The sequence below is a fragment of the Numenius arquata genome, chromosome 2 (assembly GCF_964106895.1).
Source record: "Numenius arquata chromosome 2, bNumArq3.hap1.1, whole genome shotgun sequence".
NCBI classification, from domain to species: Eukaryota; Metazoa; Chordata; class Aves; order Charadriiformes; family Scolopacidae; genus Numenius; species Numenius arquata.
The window spans coordinates 94,995,000-95,014,233 of record NC_133577.1 but is presented as its reverse complement, the minus strand read 5'-3'; the positions used below and the strand labels follow the sequence as shown (position 1 = coordinate 95,014,233).

The following is a 19,234-nucleotide window of genomic DNA, read 5'->3' as shown; positions in this document are numbered from 1 at the left end:
AGCCACTTCTGACATGGACCTTCCTCGGGGGTAAAGCACAGCATTGTTCGTGGCAAGCGGCCATGCTGCGTGACAGTTTATGGCAGGAAGCAAAGATTAGTTATTCAAAGAAATCTCTCATGTTCTCTTTCCCATCAAACTAGATTATATGCTGTAGTTCAATTTACCGTTTGTGTCATGTTGGTAGGAACTTTAATTGTGAGACCAAAGTAGTTTTCATTTCCAGAATGTTAATTGTTTTTTCATAGGGTTTTGGAAAAGGGCCTTTCCTTCAGATGCAGTAAAATACAGAGGAAAATAAATGGCATTTGTGCTTTCATAACATGTCAGGTGTTGATTTGTTAAGAACAATTTTAACCAATATTTTCTTTTAAGATTTATGCCCGGGGTTTCATGAAATAAACATAAATGCAGGGGGCTACAGCATGTCAAAACGAAACCACATCTTGGTTTGCATCCTTCAGGTTATAAGGTATAAAGAAATGAACATTTGAAAAGGAAACAAAACTCTGAAATAGACAGCTACAGTATATAGTAAATGCACTTTAACAAGTATTCTCATAAGAGGGTTTCACCTTACATGTAACACTGGTATAAACGATTAAAGAGCAAGTTTACTCTTTTAACAAGTCTGAGTGATAATTTTGCCCTTTAGGAGTGTGAATTTTATTTTTCACAGCTTTTTTTCTGGGTGAGATATTTGTTTCAAAGTAATTACATTTAACTTGCTGGGCAGTTTTTTTGTAGAGGTTCCTCCACTACTTCCTCAGCTCAAGTTCTCTTTTATAGGGATCCACTTTACATGGCATTAGGTTACAGTATATGTTACAGAGATTGACCAGCAAGTGATTTATTTAATGGCACAGTTGATTTCTAAGGGCAAATCAAATACACATAGAGTTAACTGGAAAAAAAATCAATTCATGGAAATGTGAAAGCACATTTACAGAATGTCTGCATTTTTAGGGACTTCGTATGCAGCAAAAGTCCAGCTCTCACTAAAGCTGGTGGCAAAATCCTCAACACCCTCAGTGGGACAGGATTATTTACCTGGTGAGGTGTATGGATGGGCAGAGCCTATCTAGAGAAAATAACCTGCAATTTTCATTTTAAGCCTGTAAGTATTTTAGTGTAGTACGTAAGTAGCAGTATTCACAGTGTCGTGCAGTGGATTAATGGAAGAGTCTGTAAGAGAACCCGCATTTCCTTTAAGCTGAGCTCCAGGACCAACTGCTGGGCTTACATAAATATTGCTGTCACTTCTAGGGCACCTTCCATGCTGTTTCCTTAAACCCGAACAGGGAAGCTGTGTTTTGGCTCAGCAAAAGGTTTGCTTAGAGCTTGAGGATGCACTTTTACTTAGAAAACTTCACATGAAGTAGCGAAGCTATCTCCCAATATGAATACACACACACGTTCATGGTGATAGTCTGTCCAAATCCATTTCATGCATGAGCATCACGACACTGAAAGGAGGAATTGTGGCTGCTATAAACTGCTTTGTTCAGGCTTGAAGCAGGCTGTATTTTTCATTTAGTTTCTTCAGGTAACTTCTGACAGCCTGTAAAAGACTCAATTGGATATTATTTGGGGTTCTCGGGTTCTCAACGTGCCCTCCATCTACAGCCTGCATGCCCCATGGCTGGTGGGGGCAGAGGCACCTCAGGCTGTACTGTGGGCACCGAACAGCTGGGTGTCTGTGGGCATGTTCCTCTGTGGCCCCGGCCACAGAGTGGGTCAGGGCTGGGGACACCCTTGGGCGCAGGCGAGGCATCCCCTGGCCACGCTGGCTAGGAAACGTCAGAAAACCCTACAAAATCACATTCCACCAGAAAACCCATAGTACAGGAGCAGGGGCTTGGTGCCACCCAAGAGATATAATTATGGATAATGTTACAGGAAAGGAGTTCCTAGTTACCAAGGCTGCTAAATAATGCTGAGGTATAAAATATATTGTGTTTCTTTTCCCTTTACAGAAAGCAGAAGCCACTGGTGAAAAGCGACCCAGAGGCCGGCCCAGAAAATGGGTAGGTATTTCACTTCCAATAATTTGATTTATTTGCTGTGTTATAAAGCATGTTATAAAGACCATTCTTTTAGAGAACAATTATTTCTGCTTCATTTCTAAAAAAAGAGCATCCATCTTCTCTCTTCGTTTGTTCTGGTGGACTGACTAAAGGGTTAAGATAGCAGAGAAGTTAACCACAGCTTCCTACCTTTAGACTCCGGTAGTTTGCTCAAGACACTTTACTACTAAATGTTTGTTGGGAGTGAATATTTATGTGTCTCTTATCAGCATGAAAAGAGGCACAACTCTTCCTTCAAACAAGAGTAACAATGAGAAAACTTGTTCAGTAATTGAGTAAGGAAGGTTAAAGGGGCACTATCAGACATCAGAAGGTGATTAAGGGAGGTGATAACATTCAGATGTAGTGTGCACAAGATAAAGTTTAAAAACCCAAATGTCTTTGTCCTACATTGCCTGGAAACACAGCATATTTTCCTTAAAACCAGTGTGAAAGAACAAGAATGAACAGCAGGATACTTGCACTTAGAATTCTAAGTTTTTCCATTGTGGGCCATTCATGCCTCATACAATCCTAGTGACTGGTAATATGTTTCAATAAGTTTCCTCTTTCCCTGGCCGTTTAGTCTGTAGATGCAGCTATCGGACAATTTTGGTCTCAGGTACTTGAAATTCTGTATTTTCGCTGATGTTTACAGCTAATGAGAGTCTGCCTCATGCACCTCTCCTCTGCATGTCTTCCACTTACGCATACGCTTTCAAAAAAAAGTGATGGCTGTGTCGCTTGAAAAACATGATCAGGTATTACAAGATACAAAGGTGTGGCCATGTGCTCCATCACAAGTTAACATTTCTGATTTCCCTTCTCTAGTTCCTTTTCCCTTTATCTGGTCAACATTTTTCTTTAAACTTCTTTTTCAGATCCATCCCTCCCCATCTCAGCTTTGCTCCCGTATTTTACTCTGTCTGCTTTTCCCCCTTTGTAGTCCCATCATTTTTTCCCTTCTTTTGTTCAGTTCTTTTGCATAGATGTTTCTTGGGAAAGCTCAAACAGCACCAGAAGGTACTGAGTTTCTCCAGAGCATCAGCAGCTAAACACAGGAGAGATGGCTTTACCAGTCACTTTAAGAACTAGTTCTGTAGTGTTGTCCTGTGATAAACTACCCCAGGATATTTCTGTGGAGAAAACAGATCGTTACACACTAGATGTGTTGCTTATTCCTCTACTGTTTAAGTCAGGCATGTTTTGGGTGCACAAAGAAGCTCGTTGGCATTAGGAAACAAGGTGGCATATCCAAACCTACTGGTGCTGCCGATTTTTGCAAAGGCAGGTTGCAGAAGGCAAATCCCAAGTCCACTAAGTCATGTATGGGTTACTGTCTGCATCCTTCCATCCAGGTTGGAGCACGTGGATGCTGAGTGTTCCTTGCTTGATCCTCACCTTGGGTGCAATCCCAGGGGAAGCAGCAGAAACAGCTGGTTTATGAGAGTAATTTATAATGGGCAGGCCATTCCCACTGTGTGGGGATGGGAATGTGTGATAGCTGAATAGGGCTGGTTGAAGAGCTCTGGGAAAAGGGAAAATGCAGCAGTCGGCCTGTTAAAAGATTTTCTCTCCCAAGCATTCATAGTCAGAAATTAAGGTGAGTTTTCAGTGAAGAGAGCTAAATATAGCACTTGTAGCATCTTTTAGGCTAGAATGCTCCTCTGTTATTTCTGTATCTTTCTGGGGAAGAAAGAATAGGCAGTATCAGTGGAGCATTAACTTTAGTATGGGCTGTTTGTCAGGTGAAGATTCTGATTTGCAGAAATGGGTATTATTGGTTATCTGGTAGGCGTATGCATTACGTTATTGTAAGACTGATACTTATAACAGTTTCGCTCATTTTTTTGGGACTAAGGAATATTTTCAAACTTGATATTACCTTGCTGTTGTGCCTGTTGAAAGCACAGTCTTTTTATTTGCTTATTCCGGCAATATGATTGCTTCTTGTGATTTTCAGAGATAACGCTCCTATCTGCAGTTTACATTGAGGTAATTCTATAGACTGTGAGAATCAAGTGTGGCTTTTTTCCCTTCTCTTTCTTCTCTCTTTCCAGTTTAAATTAGGTTCATAGTTCGTCCGCTGTGAATGATGAAATGGGGAGTGACGTTATATTTTGCTCCAGAAAGAAATGTGGTTAAATTATTATAAGCCAGTATGGTGCCAACTATAAGCAAAGGTAATAGTTGAAATCAAGGGAGGATTCTGCCTAAAAGCAGATAGCACAGTATCATCCTTTCTGTTTTGACGTCCAACATGTACTCAGAAAACATCCCTTTTTATCACCCATTAAGTTCTTTGTGAGTGAAGTCCTTAGTGATTATTTTCATCCTTAATCCAATTTATTTATATATCAAGCCTTAACGATGATGGTTCTGTATCAGTGAAAGTAAGGAGTGTGTAGATGTTTTTTTTTTCTTGGAGAGGGCAGAATTCTATATGACAGGTATTTTCCTAAGTTTCTAACCCTTTCTTTGTGAGTCTAGAGGTTCTGTGTCATATGTTGTTCATCAAATTGTAAAGTATTATTTCTGCTGTTTCCTTCAATATGCAGACACAGAGACATACGAGCTAACAGACCACTGTAGAATTCCGGTAGCTGGTCTTTCTGCTGGTTCAAATTAGGTATTTAATGTTTGTGACTTGCAATGTATTTATTTATGTATTATTTTTTAGAAGAGAAGTAAATCTTTTTGACTAGTATAAAACTGGGAAGGGGAGGGAGACTCCAAGAGAAGAGGGCGAGGAGCCCAGTTTATCACAAGTGCATGAGACATCCAATGATCTTTTCAATGCAGTAATGTGCACTTTGCACAGTTGTCAAGGAAAAGATGACCCTTGTCAGTAGAACAGACAGTAAAACTTGACAAACTCATCTGAAAATAAAATATTTAGCTACAAAGAATAGCTTTTCAAATGTGGAGAGCTAATTGAATAAAAATCCTGAAGATAACAAGTATCACGCAGGTTGGTAATGAACATATTTGAAATCAGAAACACAGTTCTTGCTGCTGTAGAACTCATCTTCAGTGTACTGCACATGTGTGAAGCTCATTGCGGGCTGTGAGTCTTATTAACTGGGAGGGAGACAAGCCTCTTCATGACCTTGGTACTCCTTAATTTTAGGGATGTTAATGGAGGAACATGTTCTAAGCTCTTTGGATGCATCTACATTAGTGTGTTAGGTCAAATCAGGACTGCACTTTGGAAATGAATCTTCTAATTGTCCCCACTCCCAGTACACACGTGGAGCAGTCCCAGAGCTCATGGGCTGGATTCCTTTTGAGGGAAACAAAATGGGATCCAGTAGGTATTTGACCCATAGGACTAGGTTAGAGTGAAGTAAAAACCTCTTGAAAGGCCCGTGGTGTTGACCTTAGGTTCTCAGTGCCAGTCTTTTTTTTTCCTGCTGGTCCGCATTGTCTATGTGTTGCAGACATAGCCTTTGATGCTTGGGAAAGGCAGATGAAGCAACCTGGTTTTTATTAGCAGAATTTTTTTATGTAGCATAGTCATAAGGTCAAACTCATAGCTGTGGAGATTCACATTCTCAGAAGTCAGTGGAAGGTTTGTCATTGACTTCATCAGTGCCAGGTTTTCACCACTGAGACCTCATGCTGCTGCTTGTGGAATCAGCAACAGTTTTGCCAATGGATTCACATAACCCTGTGTAAAGAGCTCACAATCAAAGCTATTTTACGTTATTTTTTTGTATATGTCTCAGAGTTGGCTGAAAGGAGGGGACTGAAGGGTTAGGAATAGAGCAGGAGACTGAATATTCAGTTATTCTGCTGTTTGTTCCAAAGAACTGCATTGTAAACCCCTGGAAATTTCATAGACGACTGGTGCTCTCAAGCATCGGTTTAATGGAGAAACCTGAAACCTGATTCTGAAGTTGATGCTTAAAAGTGTATTTGTGTTTTATTTCCACTGGTTTTGTTATGTGTTTAGACAGATTTTTGGCATTGTCTGATTTCACCTCCACTTTGTTTAACCTGAACTGCAGATTCACTGCATGGCATGGCAGAATTGCTCAAAAAAATCAAGGAACAGTCCAGAGCTTTTTACAGCTTTGAGCAGGACTTTGGTGGGGAGGAGGGATGGCTGATGCCATGCCATGAAGCTGTTTTAAAGGATGGAAGGATGCAGTTCTGGAAGCCGCATGATTGTAACAGCAGAAGAGAATCAGTGAATTTCCAAGTGCAGGGTGCACATGGAGCATCCATGTACACATCTTGTCACTGATGCCCAGGTAACAGCTGTGACTTGTTCAGAAAACCTCTCACTCTTTCAATAATTTTTTTTTTCTGCTAGATAGTCTAGATAGCACATTTCAGGTTGGTGAAAGATAAAAGATAATCAGCAGTAAACTTAATTTCCTTAAGCAGGAGCTTTATCTGATCCAATCATGATTAGCTAGACATTACAGTACTTTTGAAGCTCAGGTTTTCCCCTTTATAATGAGGGCACAATTTCACTTTATACTGAAAGTCAGTTAAAGTGGTGCCAAACCACGTTTAAAAAAATAATTACAAAAATGCTTTTTTTTTCTCTAGTAACTTTTTCCTCAGATTATTTCCCACTGCAATTTTGACATAGCTGAGATATCAAACCATATGGAATTTGTGAGATGTTTCTATGCCAGCAGTTCCAGAAGGCTTGTGTCAGGGCAAGGACTCCTAATCCTTGTTCACTTGTAAGAGACTGAAATGTTGAAGGAATACATATCAAGAGAACCTTATTGCTTTAGAAGACCCATTGATGTTTTGAGGCTATTTCTTGCTCATAATGAGTCTTTGCAAACCATTATCTAAGTAGAAGTTTCTGTCTGGTAGTTCCGTGCTCTGTAATGTGAAGCCCTTTAACCGACTTTGCTTATTTCTTGTGCAGTGCAGTCATTTTTGTCTCATATGAAGTCATAGTCTAGGAGGTGCCTAAAGTCACACAGGCTTCTACACTGGGCAGTGGAGAGAGAAGGATGCTCTGAGATCGTAGTACATCCTGCCTAAAAAAGGCTTTGTGATAGGTGGGGTGAATTCTCGTCTGGAGATGGCAATCTTTTGCCATTGGGAAGGACATCCTAAATGATAAAATAAGACTCATATCTGACTTGTAGATAGCAAAAGTTATGTGTGAGAGATGCCTCCCTTTGATGCCACGGCGCTTAGCAGTGCATTCCTAAGCAGGCTAGAGATTCCATTGTTATGATAACATATGTTTATTTGAATTGATTGCTTCATGGTCCATTTGGAGCAAGCCGTGTTTGAGGTAAATCTTAAATCACATATGTTGGATGATGAATGAAGGAGGAAGTTGCTATGTATGCAATTATAGAAGATAGTGTAGATAAGAATTCAGTTTCCCGTACTTGGAAGAATAATGACATTTTACATCTTCCCAACTTCTGAGTGCACTATCTGTGGTGTTACTGCTTTGCGTGAGGCACATCATGAAAATTTGCACGTTGCTGTTATTTTAATCTTTCAAACTACCTTACCTTCTTTGTGAAGGTCATTGATACTGTTTTGTAACATGGTAACATAAAATACCTTCTTTCATGAACGTGTTTTACGTCTGTGTAGGCAAGACTGTCACCTGGGAGAGGTCATCGTTTCCCTTGTCTAAAGAGCTTGAAGGGGCTTTTATAATTACAAAAACCAGACTATTGACCTCTCTCCTTTGAAGTTCCTAAATTAAGAATTGGATAAAGGACGTGAGTTGAAATCCTTAGAAGCTTTATACCTATACATTTACTTTCCAGTTCAGATGATCTGCAGAAGAAATCATCTCCCAAAACCTGAAAATTTTGACAAAAGCAGTGATTGTTGAACTTTTCTCCTATAACTAACAGATACTTAATGGTCCTTTTTTTGCCAATTCTTGTCCTTTTTTTCCTATTCAACATTCCGGGAAAGGAAAAAGCATCTTCCATGCTTGTATCAAATGCATAAAAATTCACTAAAAATACATTCTATCTCACCTGCGTTCAGAGAGGTATGTGTCTTCATTTCTCTAGAAGCTTGTCTAAGAAAATAGTGTCCTTCCTTGGAATCTGAGAGTTCTGTTCCTTGTTGGTATAAGTAGGTGTGGCACTGTTTATTTCAAGTGCAGGTCTTCCTGTAGACCACAACAGAAAATTTAGCCAAACTATTTATTTTCTAAAATAAAATTATATTACCAAAAGGATATTTCACTCATTCTCTAATTCACTTCCACTTCTCCTAAGGGATATTAAAAGATATCCAGTTTAGCTAAAATAGTAATTTGACTTTAGCTGTCATTTCAGAGTTCTTAAAGGCAAATCTTTTATTCTGTTTGAGGCCCAAAGATGAAATTTTAATGGGAAAAAAATGCAGAAAGTAAAAATACAGCATCTGCACTTAAAGGTAAACTGAATTTCTGAGCTGTTTCATTTTTATGAGCTCAGATAATGGCTGTTCAAGAACTTTAAAAATCCGTTTTCCATTTGGTTGTGTATTTTGATTTTATAAGCCTCGTTCCCCATTTTACGTACAAGGAAACTGAGCACTGAGGTTGATCGTGGCAGTATCAGGGGACATTTTTTGCACCTGCAGTGTTTCAGTTCTGAGGTTTGTTGCTAGTTATCAGCAATTGTGCATCCAACTACCTGACAGAGAAAACGTATCAGACAGTGAAAAGTACAGGCACTCTTTCTTGCTCCTACAATTCCATTTTCAACACTGAAAATGTTATGAATGCAGAAAGAGAAGCTGGGCCTCACCTCCATTGAAAATGTACTCCCCAAGGTTAATTGCCTTGCCCAAGGAAATCTGTAGAAGAGCCAGGAATAGAACTCGGATTTCCTGGCAGCCTGCCCCGTGCCTTCAGCTCAAGGCCATCCTCCTTCAGTTAAAGCTTTTGCTTGTGAACAGGTTGGATGAGGGAGGGAAACGCGCTTTTCAATTCTGTGTCTTAAACCGATATATGGTTTTTACCTGTTTCTGTAAACACAGCCGTGAGTACCTCAGCATCTCTAGCGTATGTCTAGCTGGTGGGCAGTGAAGGGTAGGAGTAAGATATTTTAAAAGTCTATGTATTCTCTATTAACAGGGTAGCGTGGAGAGATATGGGACCAGAGGGTTTTGAACCAAATATAAGCCTGAAAGATATTTGATGTGAATTGATGGTGTTTTCTCATCTTTGAACCTTAATTACATATAGAAGTCCAATACTGATCCAGTGCACAACAAACGTAGTCACAAAACCAAGGTGCCTAGTTCCTTGAATGTTTTGGATGTGGTTACTCCACTTTTCAGGACTAGCAGATCTAAGCCGTAGCTGTGGGACAGGGCCATTCCAGGCCACCTCATCCAGAGACAGTATTTCCTTTCCCTGGCCTCTTCAAAGGTAGTGGTGCAGAGGGAATGAAAACCCATGTGTTAAAGTGTGCTCCAGGACAGAAGATTTGGAGTCAAAACTTCTAGGTTTTCTTGCAATTTCTGACTAATTGTGCAACTTATTTAATGTACCTGTGCCAAATTCTGCTTTATACTGCGAGACCCAGTAATGCAGTAGCCTTACAAGAAAATACCATTTACTCTCTGCCAGTGATAGAGAAGGGCCATCTTACAAATGGCAGTCAGTCACTGTGTGGGTGAATTTTCTCCTCTCAATTAAGAGTTATGATAATAATTAAAGAAGAGTAATACTTTTGGCTTCATTCTGCATTCTTTACAGAACCAAGCCGGAGATGTGGATGCCAAAGGAATGCAGGGTTGATCCTCTTCTGGAAGGGCTGGGGGGAGGCTATTACTGTGATAATTAATATTTGGAAAGTGCTTTCAGGTGTTTGAATGAAAGTCATTACACGATTTAAGTGCAAGTATTGTTATTTCCTCTCCCTTAATCCTGTGACTAAGCCTCCCTTTAAATTGCAGTACAGTATTACATTTTAGGTATGAGGCTAGATTTTCAACAAAGAAAGTAGGCTTCTTTCAGTAAATAGCTGCAAAATATCCTTACAGGAGGTGGCTTTTAATTTTGTAGCACACAACTCAGAGTGAGCAAAAATATTTTTTGTATCAGCAATAATGTACTTTATATGCTATTTGGTTAGCGTGATGCATTCTTGCTCTGCTATCTTGAATGTACTTTGTTCTAGCTACCAATTTAAGATACAAAGGGAGCATAGTTTACAGTGGCATTCAGAAGTGCACCTGTTTTTCTGTCCCAAGACCTTTCTGAGATATTCATGAGACTACAAAGGAAAAACAAAATAAAAATAGACGGACAAGAACCTGACAGTGAAGTTTGCAAACTGTGATTTCACGGGCCATACTGTTTAAGTCAGATTGGGCTACGCAGCTAAGTGGTTTAAAGATGCAGTAGCAACAAGTTGCCAAAGGAAGAGATCTTTCGAGGTCTGAGAGAACCCAGATATTTTCAGTCTTCAGGGGAACCCTGAAATGGGAAACACGGAGGCCTGGGAAGATGACGGATGACAGAATGAGAAAACTGTATGTTGAGGAACATGTAATCATGGTGTTGAGGCTGATAATGCTCATAGTGCGCTGTTTTGCAATCATTTGTTACTCCCTGTTGAAAATGATTCTGATTGCACAGAAAATGCTTATGAGCCTTGCTGTTACTGGAGGCTGTTGATGGGATATGATTTCCTTCTTTGCAATACAGTGAGGCAGGGAGGTGGCTTCTCTGTCATTTTGATGTTGCAGTGATTTAATTTGAGAAAGGAAATCCTTCTGCTGCACAAGGACAGCCACCAGCCATCCTGAGCTGACAGGAGAAGAAGGTGGGTTTGTTTTCTGAACATAGGCATCTCTGGGTTTCATCCTTTTTCTTTGGCAGCCTGATCCTGTGGGAAATCCATTCCACCCAAGCTACATGCTGCCTCAATGGGATTTTAGGAGCCTGTCCTGGAAGGGGACAGACAATATGATCTACTTGACAAAGCTCATTCTTATTTAGTCTTTATACAGTCAGAGCTGTCAAACGGGGGTGCCTTAGAAGAGGTGCAGAGAGGGATCCGTTCCTGTAGCTTATGTGCTTCCCGCTCTCCACAAGGTGATCCACTGAGCTTGGTTTGAATTAATGCATCTACCCCTCCACTCTGTGTATGGGGAACCAGAAATGTGGTTCCCTCATGCTACTTAGGACCAAATTATTTAGCCATCTCTGAAGGATGGACACTTTGTGGAGGAGGACTGTAAGGCCATCTTCAGTATAATAGCCTAGTAAGTGAAGCCCTGAGAGACCTGAGGTACTGCTCATCCAGGGCTGAACCTGTGTGCCAAGAGAAGTGGTGTGCCCTGAGCTAGTCTGTTAGTCCTGAGAACTGTTGTACTGTAGGGTCAGACTTTGGCACTACTTGTGATGATTTAAATAATAGTACTGATAAATTGCATTTGAAGTAATGTATTATTTGCGTATCTGTATCAGTGTCAATGAGAACGGTGTCTGGTCCACAGAGGTTGGTTTGCTTTGATTAAAAGTGATTTACCAGTAGTGGCAGTCTCTGTTTTGGAACTTTTAAGATTATCATTGAATTGGCAAGATTTAGGATTTTTACATCCTGTCTGTTTAGAGTAACTGCTGGGAGCTTAAAAAACAGTCAGACTGGTAGTTCCTGTATACAGCAGAAATCGTGACTTTACCCAATATATTATCCTAATCCATTTTGACTGTTATATCAATTATCCTAATAGACGGCAACTGGGGCCTTTTACAAGATGTAATACAAACACGTATGTGAGCTTCACTATTATGATCTTATCAAAGTTGCATTGTGTTAACGTGTTCTTGGGGTTTCCTTAGTATTCACACAGAACTTATTCATGCTCTGGCTGCTCCTCCTGCATTGTTTCCTGTTAATGATGCTAAACGCCTTGAGAAATCTGCTCGGGGACTCTCCTTGCACAGACAACTGTCTGTTTGCGTCTTGAAAAAACAACTTACACAACACATTGACAAAGTACATACAGTACTTGGATCATAATATTAAAAATGTAGAGGAAACAAGGCTATCTCTGCCGTGGCATGCGCTCTTGTGTTCATTAACATTCATTAACATTCACAGCCTATTTGGAGGAGGCAGAGGTGTATGCAATTTTTAAGGTGCTTCTTTTGCAAAGTTCCCATTCAAGTCAGGAATGACTGTTCAAGCATGCAACAATTGTTCTATCAAGCTTTATGTGTAAGTCTGATTGAGATAGATGGACAAACGGTCTGTCAGTGACACATTGTGTCTCTGGTGAAGTAGATTGAAGATGCAGCCAGGAGATGCATGATAGAATCTTGGGCTTGGTGAAGTCAGTGACCAGACTCCTATTGAAATCCATTGCCTGGATTTCAGCCCATCTCCATCTGCCACTAGTGTGATGTACAACTGTGCCTACTGGTTGGTTATAAGCTCTATAAATTGTGCAAATAGCTATGTTTGCACAAAACTCGGGCCATTTGGGGAAGAACGTTCAAGTTAGGCACCAGTTGAATAGTAACTTTACGGTGACTCTCACATAGCAAGAATAGTATTTGAACCAATCTGTGAGTATGATAAATTTGTTATTTACTTTGATAAGTTTTGAGCAGTCACTGCATGAGTGGGCTACACTTGTACAGAGGTACAGATAGAAGATTTTTATTGATGCTTTTTTAGTTATAAAGCAACTTGTATACCATATAAACAGCATTGCTTCTTAAAAGTAGAAGTTTTTTCTTGTTTAATCATTTTAGTGGACTATTTAGTGGAGTATGGACATCTCTGTACTTCAACATTCAGCAAATTTTTGAAGATATACAAAGACATGGTTTTGAAAATGCCCGAATGATCTTGCTTTTTCCATGTGTATAACTTTCATTAAGGATGTGCTCAGCTGTGGTCATAGGTAGGTACATAGAGAGGGTATATTAATCACTGAAACAAATTATTTTTAAGGCAAGTCTCTGTAAAGTAGTGGCTGCACTGAAATTAATTCAATAGCAAGACTCCAGCTGACTTGGTTGGAGTTAGGATTTTCTTTACAAATACTTTTAAATGACAATATATAAATTGGAAACCCTTTCTTAGTTATGCTAACAAAAAGCCACTGATTATGGTTTTGAGGAAGGGAAAGAATTTGCCTTTTAATCTGCAGCATATCTTGAGAGAGAACATTTCGTGCATCATGCTTTTGGTTTAAACTAGATCAAAATTCCTTAGGTAAAGGCAACGTCCATAGCACGGAGAGCAACAAAGAGAAATTATGTTATAGTTGAAACTCACACGTGAACACAAAAACACTTCAAAATTATATACTTAATAATAATTTTTTCTCCAAGCAGAAGCCACTTCATCTTTTTCATTGCTCATTTCAGGAAGTAGAAGATCTCAAAGCCTCTGCAGGCAAACCAGGTGCCATTGGTTTCCAAGAAAGAGATTATTAATCCTATCTTTCCAAATCACTAAGAAAGCTATTTAAGGGAGAAGTTTGAGCCATCATGATCTTTTTCACATAATTATAAATCATTGTGGTCTACTTTGCATGATTAAAATTTCAAATAGTTAATTAAGTAATGTCCCAGAGCAAACTTTGTACATTGCAAAGCTCCGTACACCCTTCTTTACGCCCCCAAATGCCATTATCTTGAGCGTGTAATAACTAGGAGGCAGAACTCTATTGATTTATTTAACTTCCTCATTTTTTGTTGACTTGTTAGTTTTCATAAAAGTTTTTAGTTGCCTTATAGTAAAAAGCCAGGGGAGGGATTCTGTCCTTCCTTTGCACTTTTGCAATGTGAGCATTCCAGACACTTTGCACAAGTATAGAGGCAGGAGTGAACTGTAGCTGCATCCGTTCTCAATTTGTTTGTCTTCTTCAGGTAGATGTTTGAATACTTAGCTTGCCCACTCTCCTTATTCAGGGCTACATAAATGTCATGGATAGAAGCTTTGAAAAAGTTGTCATTTCGAGTAATCTGAGCATGATAAACCAGCTGAAAAAATTAAAAGGGCATTTACTTAATTAAAAAATGTCTGACTGGATTTATTTGGAAGCTACCCAACAAAATAAACATCTGGTCCAAGACTAAATGTGAGAAATTTCAGGTAACCTTTGAGAAGGTCTTACAGCGAGGAGTAGGAGACAGGCAAAAAGAATGAACATAGAGCCCAAGTCTCTATAAGACTTAGAGCAAAGGGGAATTGTCACTCCTGGGTTCTTGGGTTGAATCTGACTTCACCAGCTGTCAGCTCAGTTGTGTCCCATGTGCTGATATTAGTTTCCAGTGTAGGGTGAGAGAGTGCCTAAGTTATCCATCTCTTATTTTACGTGGCTGTGCGGGGTCAGTCATACCCCTCTGCCTCCTGCAGCCTAGGAAATTGAAAGGAAAAATAATTTTTCCTCTTTTGGAAATACAAGTGATGCAGAAAGCTCTCTTGTTTACAGCAGTTCTGCTCCATATCTCAAGGCTCAGTGTAGTTATCTTATGTACCTGGGTTGGCTTTGGAAAGATACAGTTCAGGAGGTTTCATCTCTCCTCCTTCCAGTTTTCCCTGTCACATTCCTTTTTTGGATCCTATTGCTCAGGCAGATGCCTGGGGCTCTTTTAGTGACTGATTTTTATGGTTTTCTTGCTCTAAGAGGGAGGGAATAGCCAGATGCCAGAGCCAAAAGCCATGTCAGCTTGAGGATGAGGACAGAATCATGGGAAGTCTGAAGGCAGTTCAAAATCACTTCATTCCCTTCATATCCTGTCTTAAGCTGTGCGTTTGATTTTGCACTTCCAGAAAGTGCAGCAAAGCATGGGACCCACAGCGGATGATTTAAACTGCTGCTGACATCAAGCTTGGCCCATGCAGCACTAGCTCCAAGGCTGAGTTTGGGTGGCAACACATCAGCACCACAAATGACTTATGAATGAAAGAGAAATTTTTAAGGGGCATTTTCATACTTGGCTCGAGTGAAAAGTGGAGAATATTATTTATGCAGATGGAAATGTCTGTGCCCGGTGAGGTGCAGTGTTGTCTTTGCTAATCTCAGATATATTTGTATTTGAGTGTGGATTTTCTCCTCTGCACAGAGATTCTCCTTCTAATCAGTCTGTCAATGAAGTCATAACCCCACGATTGACTTCATAGTCTGTAATCATGGAAACTATTGCGATCTCACAAATTCAGTTTTATAGCAGTCTCTGAACGATGGGAAAATGAGCTGTAAGAGAGGAAGTTGCTGTTTAAACTCAAATACCTTTGGTAATTATCAGAAAGAGAGAAAGTATTAAGACATAGTTCTGTAGGGCCAAATTGATTCTTGGTGTAGTACTGCTGAAGGCACTTGAGTTACCCCAGGGAGGAACTTACCCCCTACGTCTGGAATGACTTGATGGCAAACATGTGAAGAGGAAGTGAATTTATGCTCCAGTTTAATATATTGGAAAGTTTTCCCTCGTCTGAAAGTCTGTCTTTATCTCTGAATTTCCTGGCTTTTGTGGATTTATATTAGATCCTTAATGTTATTTCAATGTATTTTTTCTGGTGTTCGATATCTTTCAGGTTGTTTTTACTGAGGATATAATATATATCTTTAATGTAAGTAAAAGCATTCTTCCACAGAGGAGGTCACAAAGCTTTCATGAAGTAGCTACTAGCTACCAAGTGCAAGGCATCTCCTTATTTCAGATCTGTGGTTGTTGCTTGTGTAGCTAAAGCATTCATTTCAATGAGAAAATGCAAATATCTCTTAAAGACCATTTTAGCACCTATTTTCCAAAGTTAAATATTATTGTAATTTTTAATTCTTTACGACAGTTACCTCCACAATTACCCTTACAATTAATGATCCGCAGTATAAATAGAACATCAATACATTATGCTTGTTGAAACCTTGAAAAAGAATTGTTTTTAAGACACATGGAAAGATGGGATAGACAATTATATGCCGTACCTGTGTGCAAGTAGCTCACCCTTATCTGCATCAGCATTCCCCATTCTAAGCCTGCTGGGAGGCACAGATTATGTACAGTCAGGCCATGGGGAGTGGAGGTGTTTGAGGATGCAACGGAATGGAGAGTGTCATTTATGCAGCAGCCAAATTCCAAAAAGAAATGGAACTCAGTTCTCTCCCCACTTGCCCAAGTCTGCTGAGTCTGTGGCATTTGGCCAGTTGTCTAATGGTGTAAGGGGACAAAGGGCTATGGCCACAAGTTTCAGCAAGGGAAATTCCCATGGAGCAAGGAAAAAATTTCCACAGTGGAAGAGGATGAGCATGGGACACGCTCTGCAGAGAGGCTGGGGAATCTCCCTCCTAGAAGGTTTCCAAGAGTCAACCAGAGAAAGTCCAGACCAACCTGATTTAACTTCCAATTTAAAAGTTAGCCCAGCTTTGAGCAGGAGGTTGGACTCAATAAGCTCTAGACACCTTCCAAACCAAATTTTTGTTGCTTTTATGCTAAACCTGTCAATGTACTTGAGCCCATTGTATCTTAAATCTTTTAATGATTGGGAATGTCGTCCAGGCGAGTTAGTTGACAATAGGGCCCAATTTATGCACAAATTTGTAGTTGATCCATTGGGTATGCATTAGGTCTAAGGATCTTCCATTAGGTTTTTATGGAAGTATTTAGTAAAATATTAAACTTGGTCAACGTAAAGCCCTTCTGGTGCATAAAAGGAGAATAACTGTGTGCTGGGTTCCTCTCCATCAAGCACAGGCCTGTCATAAGCATGTCAGCTTTGCTGTCAGTCTCTCTTTTCCTCAGTTTTACCTGGGAGGGGAAGGAGAAAAAGGATTTGAGAATTGCCAGAGCATGCTAGGGCAGCTCCTTTTGCCAATGATACAGTAATTTGTTGTGGAGCTGACCAGCTTTCCTGGTGTTCTTCCTGATTTACACTAGTGAAACAACAGGTATTTGAGTCCCGACTACTTACAGGTTTTCTTTTGTGGCAGATCAAGCCTGGAATGAATAGTAGAGTTGCCCCAGCTTTACTTTAGCTGCCCACAATGCTCAGCAGCAAGTGAAGGGAGGAGGGCAGAGACCTCAGTTCTGGAAAGTCTTGGTGGGAGCCAGATGGCTTCCCAGCACTGCATTTGCCCTTTGCTTCTAAGAAGATGAGATTTTTCCCCATTATTAAGTGGATTTTTAACTCTTGTACAAAGAATCTGCTGCTCTGTCTGAAATCATGTAACAAAGGTGAAAGGCAATTTCGTCTGTGTTTCTTTTGTGTCACCTAGAAGAGCAGAGCTGGAGGACCAAAAATCTATCCAAGCGCCTTGTGCTTGTTCCTCCTGGCTTAGGAAAGTGGGAGAAATAGACAGTAAGGATCTGTGCCTGTAACATGACCAGACATAAAGGTATTAGATACCTTATGGTATTCTTGTTCCTCTGTTATTGCACTTTCTGTTCAGGTATCCCTCTCCCATGCAGAGACAGGCTAGGCATCTGTGTCTGTTATGCAAGGGAGAGGAAGGTAGTTGTTGTTTCAGGGGAGTGGGAATCGGTATGGTTAGACACCAAGCTTGGAGATCCAGGAACTGTTGGGGATGCAATCAAGGCACGGTTGGCTCTGGGATCCTGATCGGCCACATCCTCCCTCCTCTGCTCTGGCCTCACCTGCCAGCTACAACCCACCGACAGATTTGCCACCCAGCTGCTTCAGATGGCTGCTGCAAGGCACGGAGAAGAGAGGCCACAGAGGTCACTAAGGTACTTGGAAAGGTCCTCACTCAGAAACAGACCCCGTCAGGCAAACGCTTCAGCTGAAGGCTGTGCTGCCACCCTGACCCCACAGCCAGCCTGCCTCGTCCCTGTGCTATGACTCCTGCGGCACCCATGCCCGCTGGCAAAGTGAGAGAGTTTGTAAGTCTGAGCTTCCCGTGATGAAGACACATGAGCAGCAGTTGTTCTGATGGATGGTGCAGCAGGTAGGAGCCATGAGGGGTTAGTTTTAATTAGTTTGATCTGAAGTCCATTGAGAAGCTTATTTTCATCCCTATGACAAATTAAGGATTTTCCAAGGGAATAAAAATAATCCATATATTAGCCTCAGAATACTAATTTTTTTCTGCATTGAGAAGGGAAGAGAAGCACAAGATTAACAGCAGTTTGAATGTAAGGTCCTGTGTTGTAGAAGTATCTTATCAAGATGCAATAAATATATTCACTACAGTAGACTTTTCTGAACATTGCTCCTGAACCAAAAATCAACAAAGGAAATTCTTCTATCCCTGGTCTGTGACAGCACTGCATGAACATATGTCATGGATCAGGTTTGAGGGAAAGTTTTTGTTTCCTTTATTTTCTTATTTATTTATTTATGTGAATAGTTGCAGGAAAACAACCTCTTTGTTTTTTAAGAGTTCATCTGCTCAATCTGTTTATTCCCTACTTGCAGTTTTAGTAATCCTTTTCTTTGTGACATCATAATAATTTCCACAGCAACCGATTGTGAGGTTGCAAACAAAGGATTATGACTTCAGGTGCAGAATGAACAGATGAACCCTTAAGAAACAGTTTTCAGGCAAATGACCTTATTAATAAAGAATGAGAGGGGAGGGACAAAAGCCCCAAACACATGATGTACAGTACTGACAGAGGTGATTCAAGCTGAACAGTTGTTAGGATTTCCTGTGAGGTTATAGCATTGTTTGAAGGCAATAAAATTACACAAATCTGTCAGAAATGAATTTTTCACATCTTTATTAGAAATGCTGAAGTTGCTATTTAAAGCTGCAGTGTTTGTCAGAAACAAGATGCCTCCTGACTTGCATGTTGTTTCAAAGCCCCCAAGGTGTAAATATTATTGGAAAAGACACTATTGGTTCCTCAAGGACTTTGTTGTATGTGTGATCCACATGTAGCCAACAGCTGCGATGAGTTTCTTGCAAAAGCTTTCTCCGATTGTCAGCAGCAAACGTTTCTGATTAACTGCGTCTCATTCACTGTTGGAGTGACACGGTGAAAGGATTCTACCAGGAATAATCTTACTTTTGATGCTAGAAGTTCCCAGATCTTTTTGATGATGTTTTCTACTTCCAGCTTCACTTTTGGATTTATGGCTTTTCTTTCACTTCTGCTACGTAGTTGCCATCAGGCTCATAAACCGCACCTGAAGGAGTCATGACACTCCTCAAGGTTCAGGAATGTCTGCCTTATGTCCTCACCAAGCAGGTAGATTTTTAATTCATCCCCCCATGTGTTAAGAGTTGTCAGT

The 19,234-nt window shown here is 40.3% G+C and overlaps 1 protein-coding gene across 1 annotated transcript in view; it reads left to right on the top strand.

Annotated features, from left to right (window-relative positions):
• Positions 1-19,234, top strand: part of HMGA2 (high mobility group AT-hook 2) — a 121,000-nt gene that overhangs the window by 8,649 nt on the left and 93,117 nt on the right. The window contains exon 3 of the mRNA XM_074168985.1: positions 1,977-2,027. Within this exon, the coding sequence (XP_074025086.1) occupies positions 1,977-2,027 (51 nt within the window). The remainder of the gene's footprint in view (positions 1-1,976; positions 2,028-19,234) is intronic.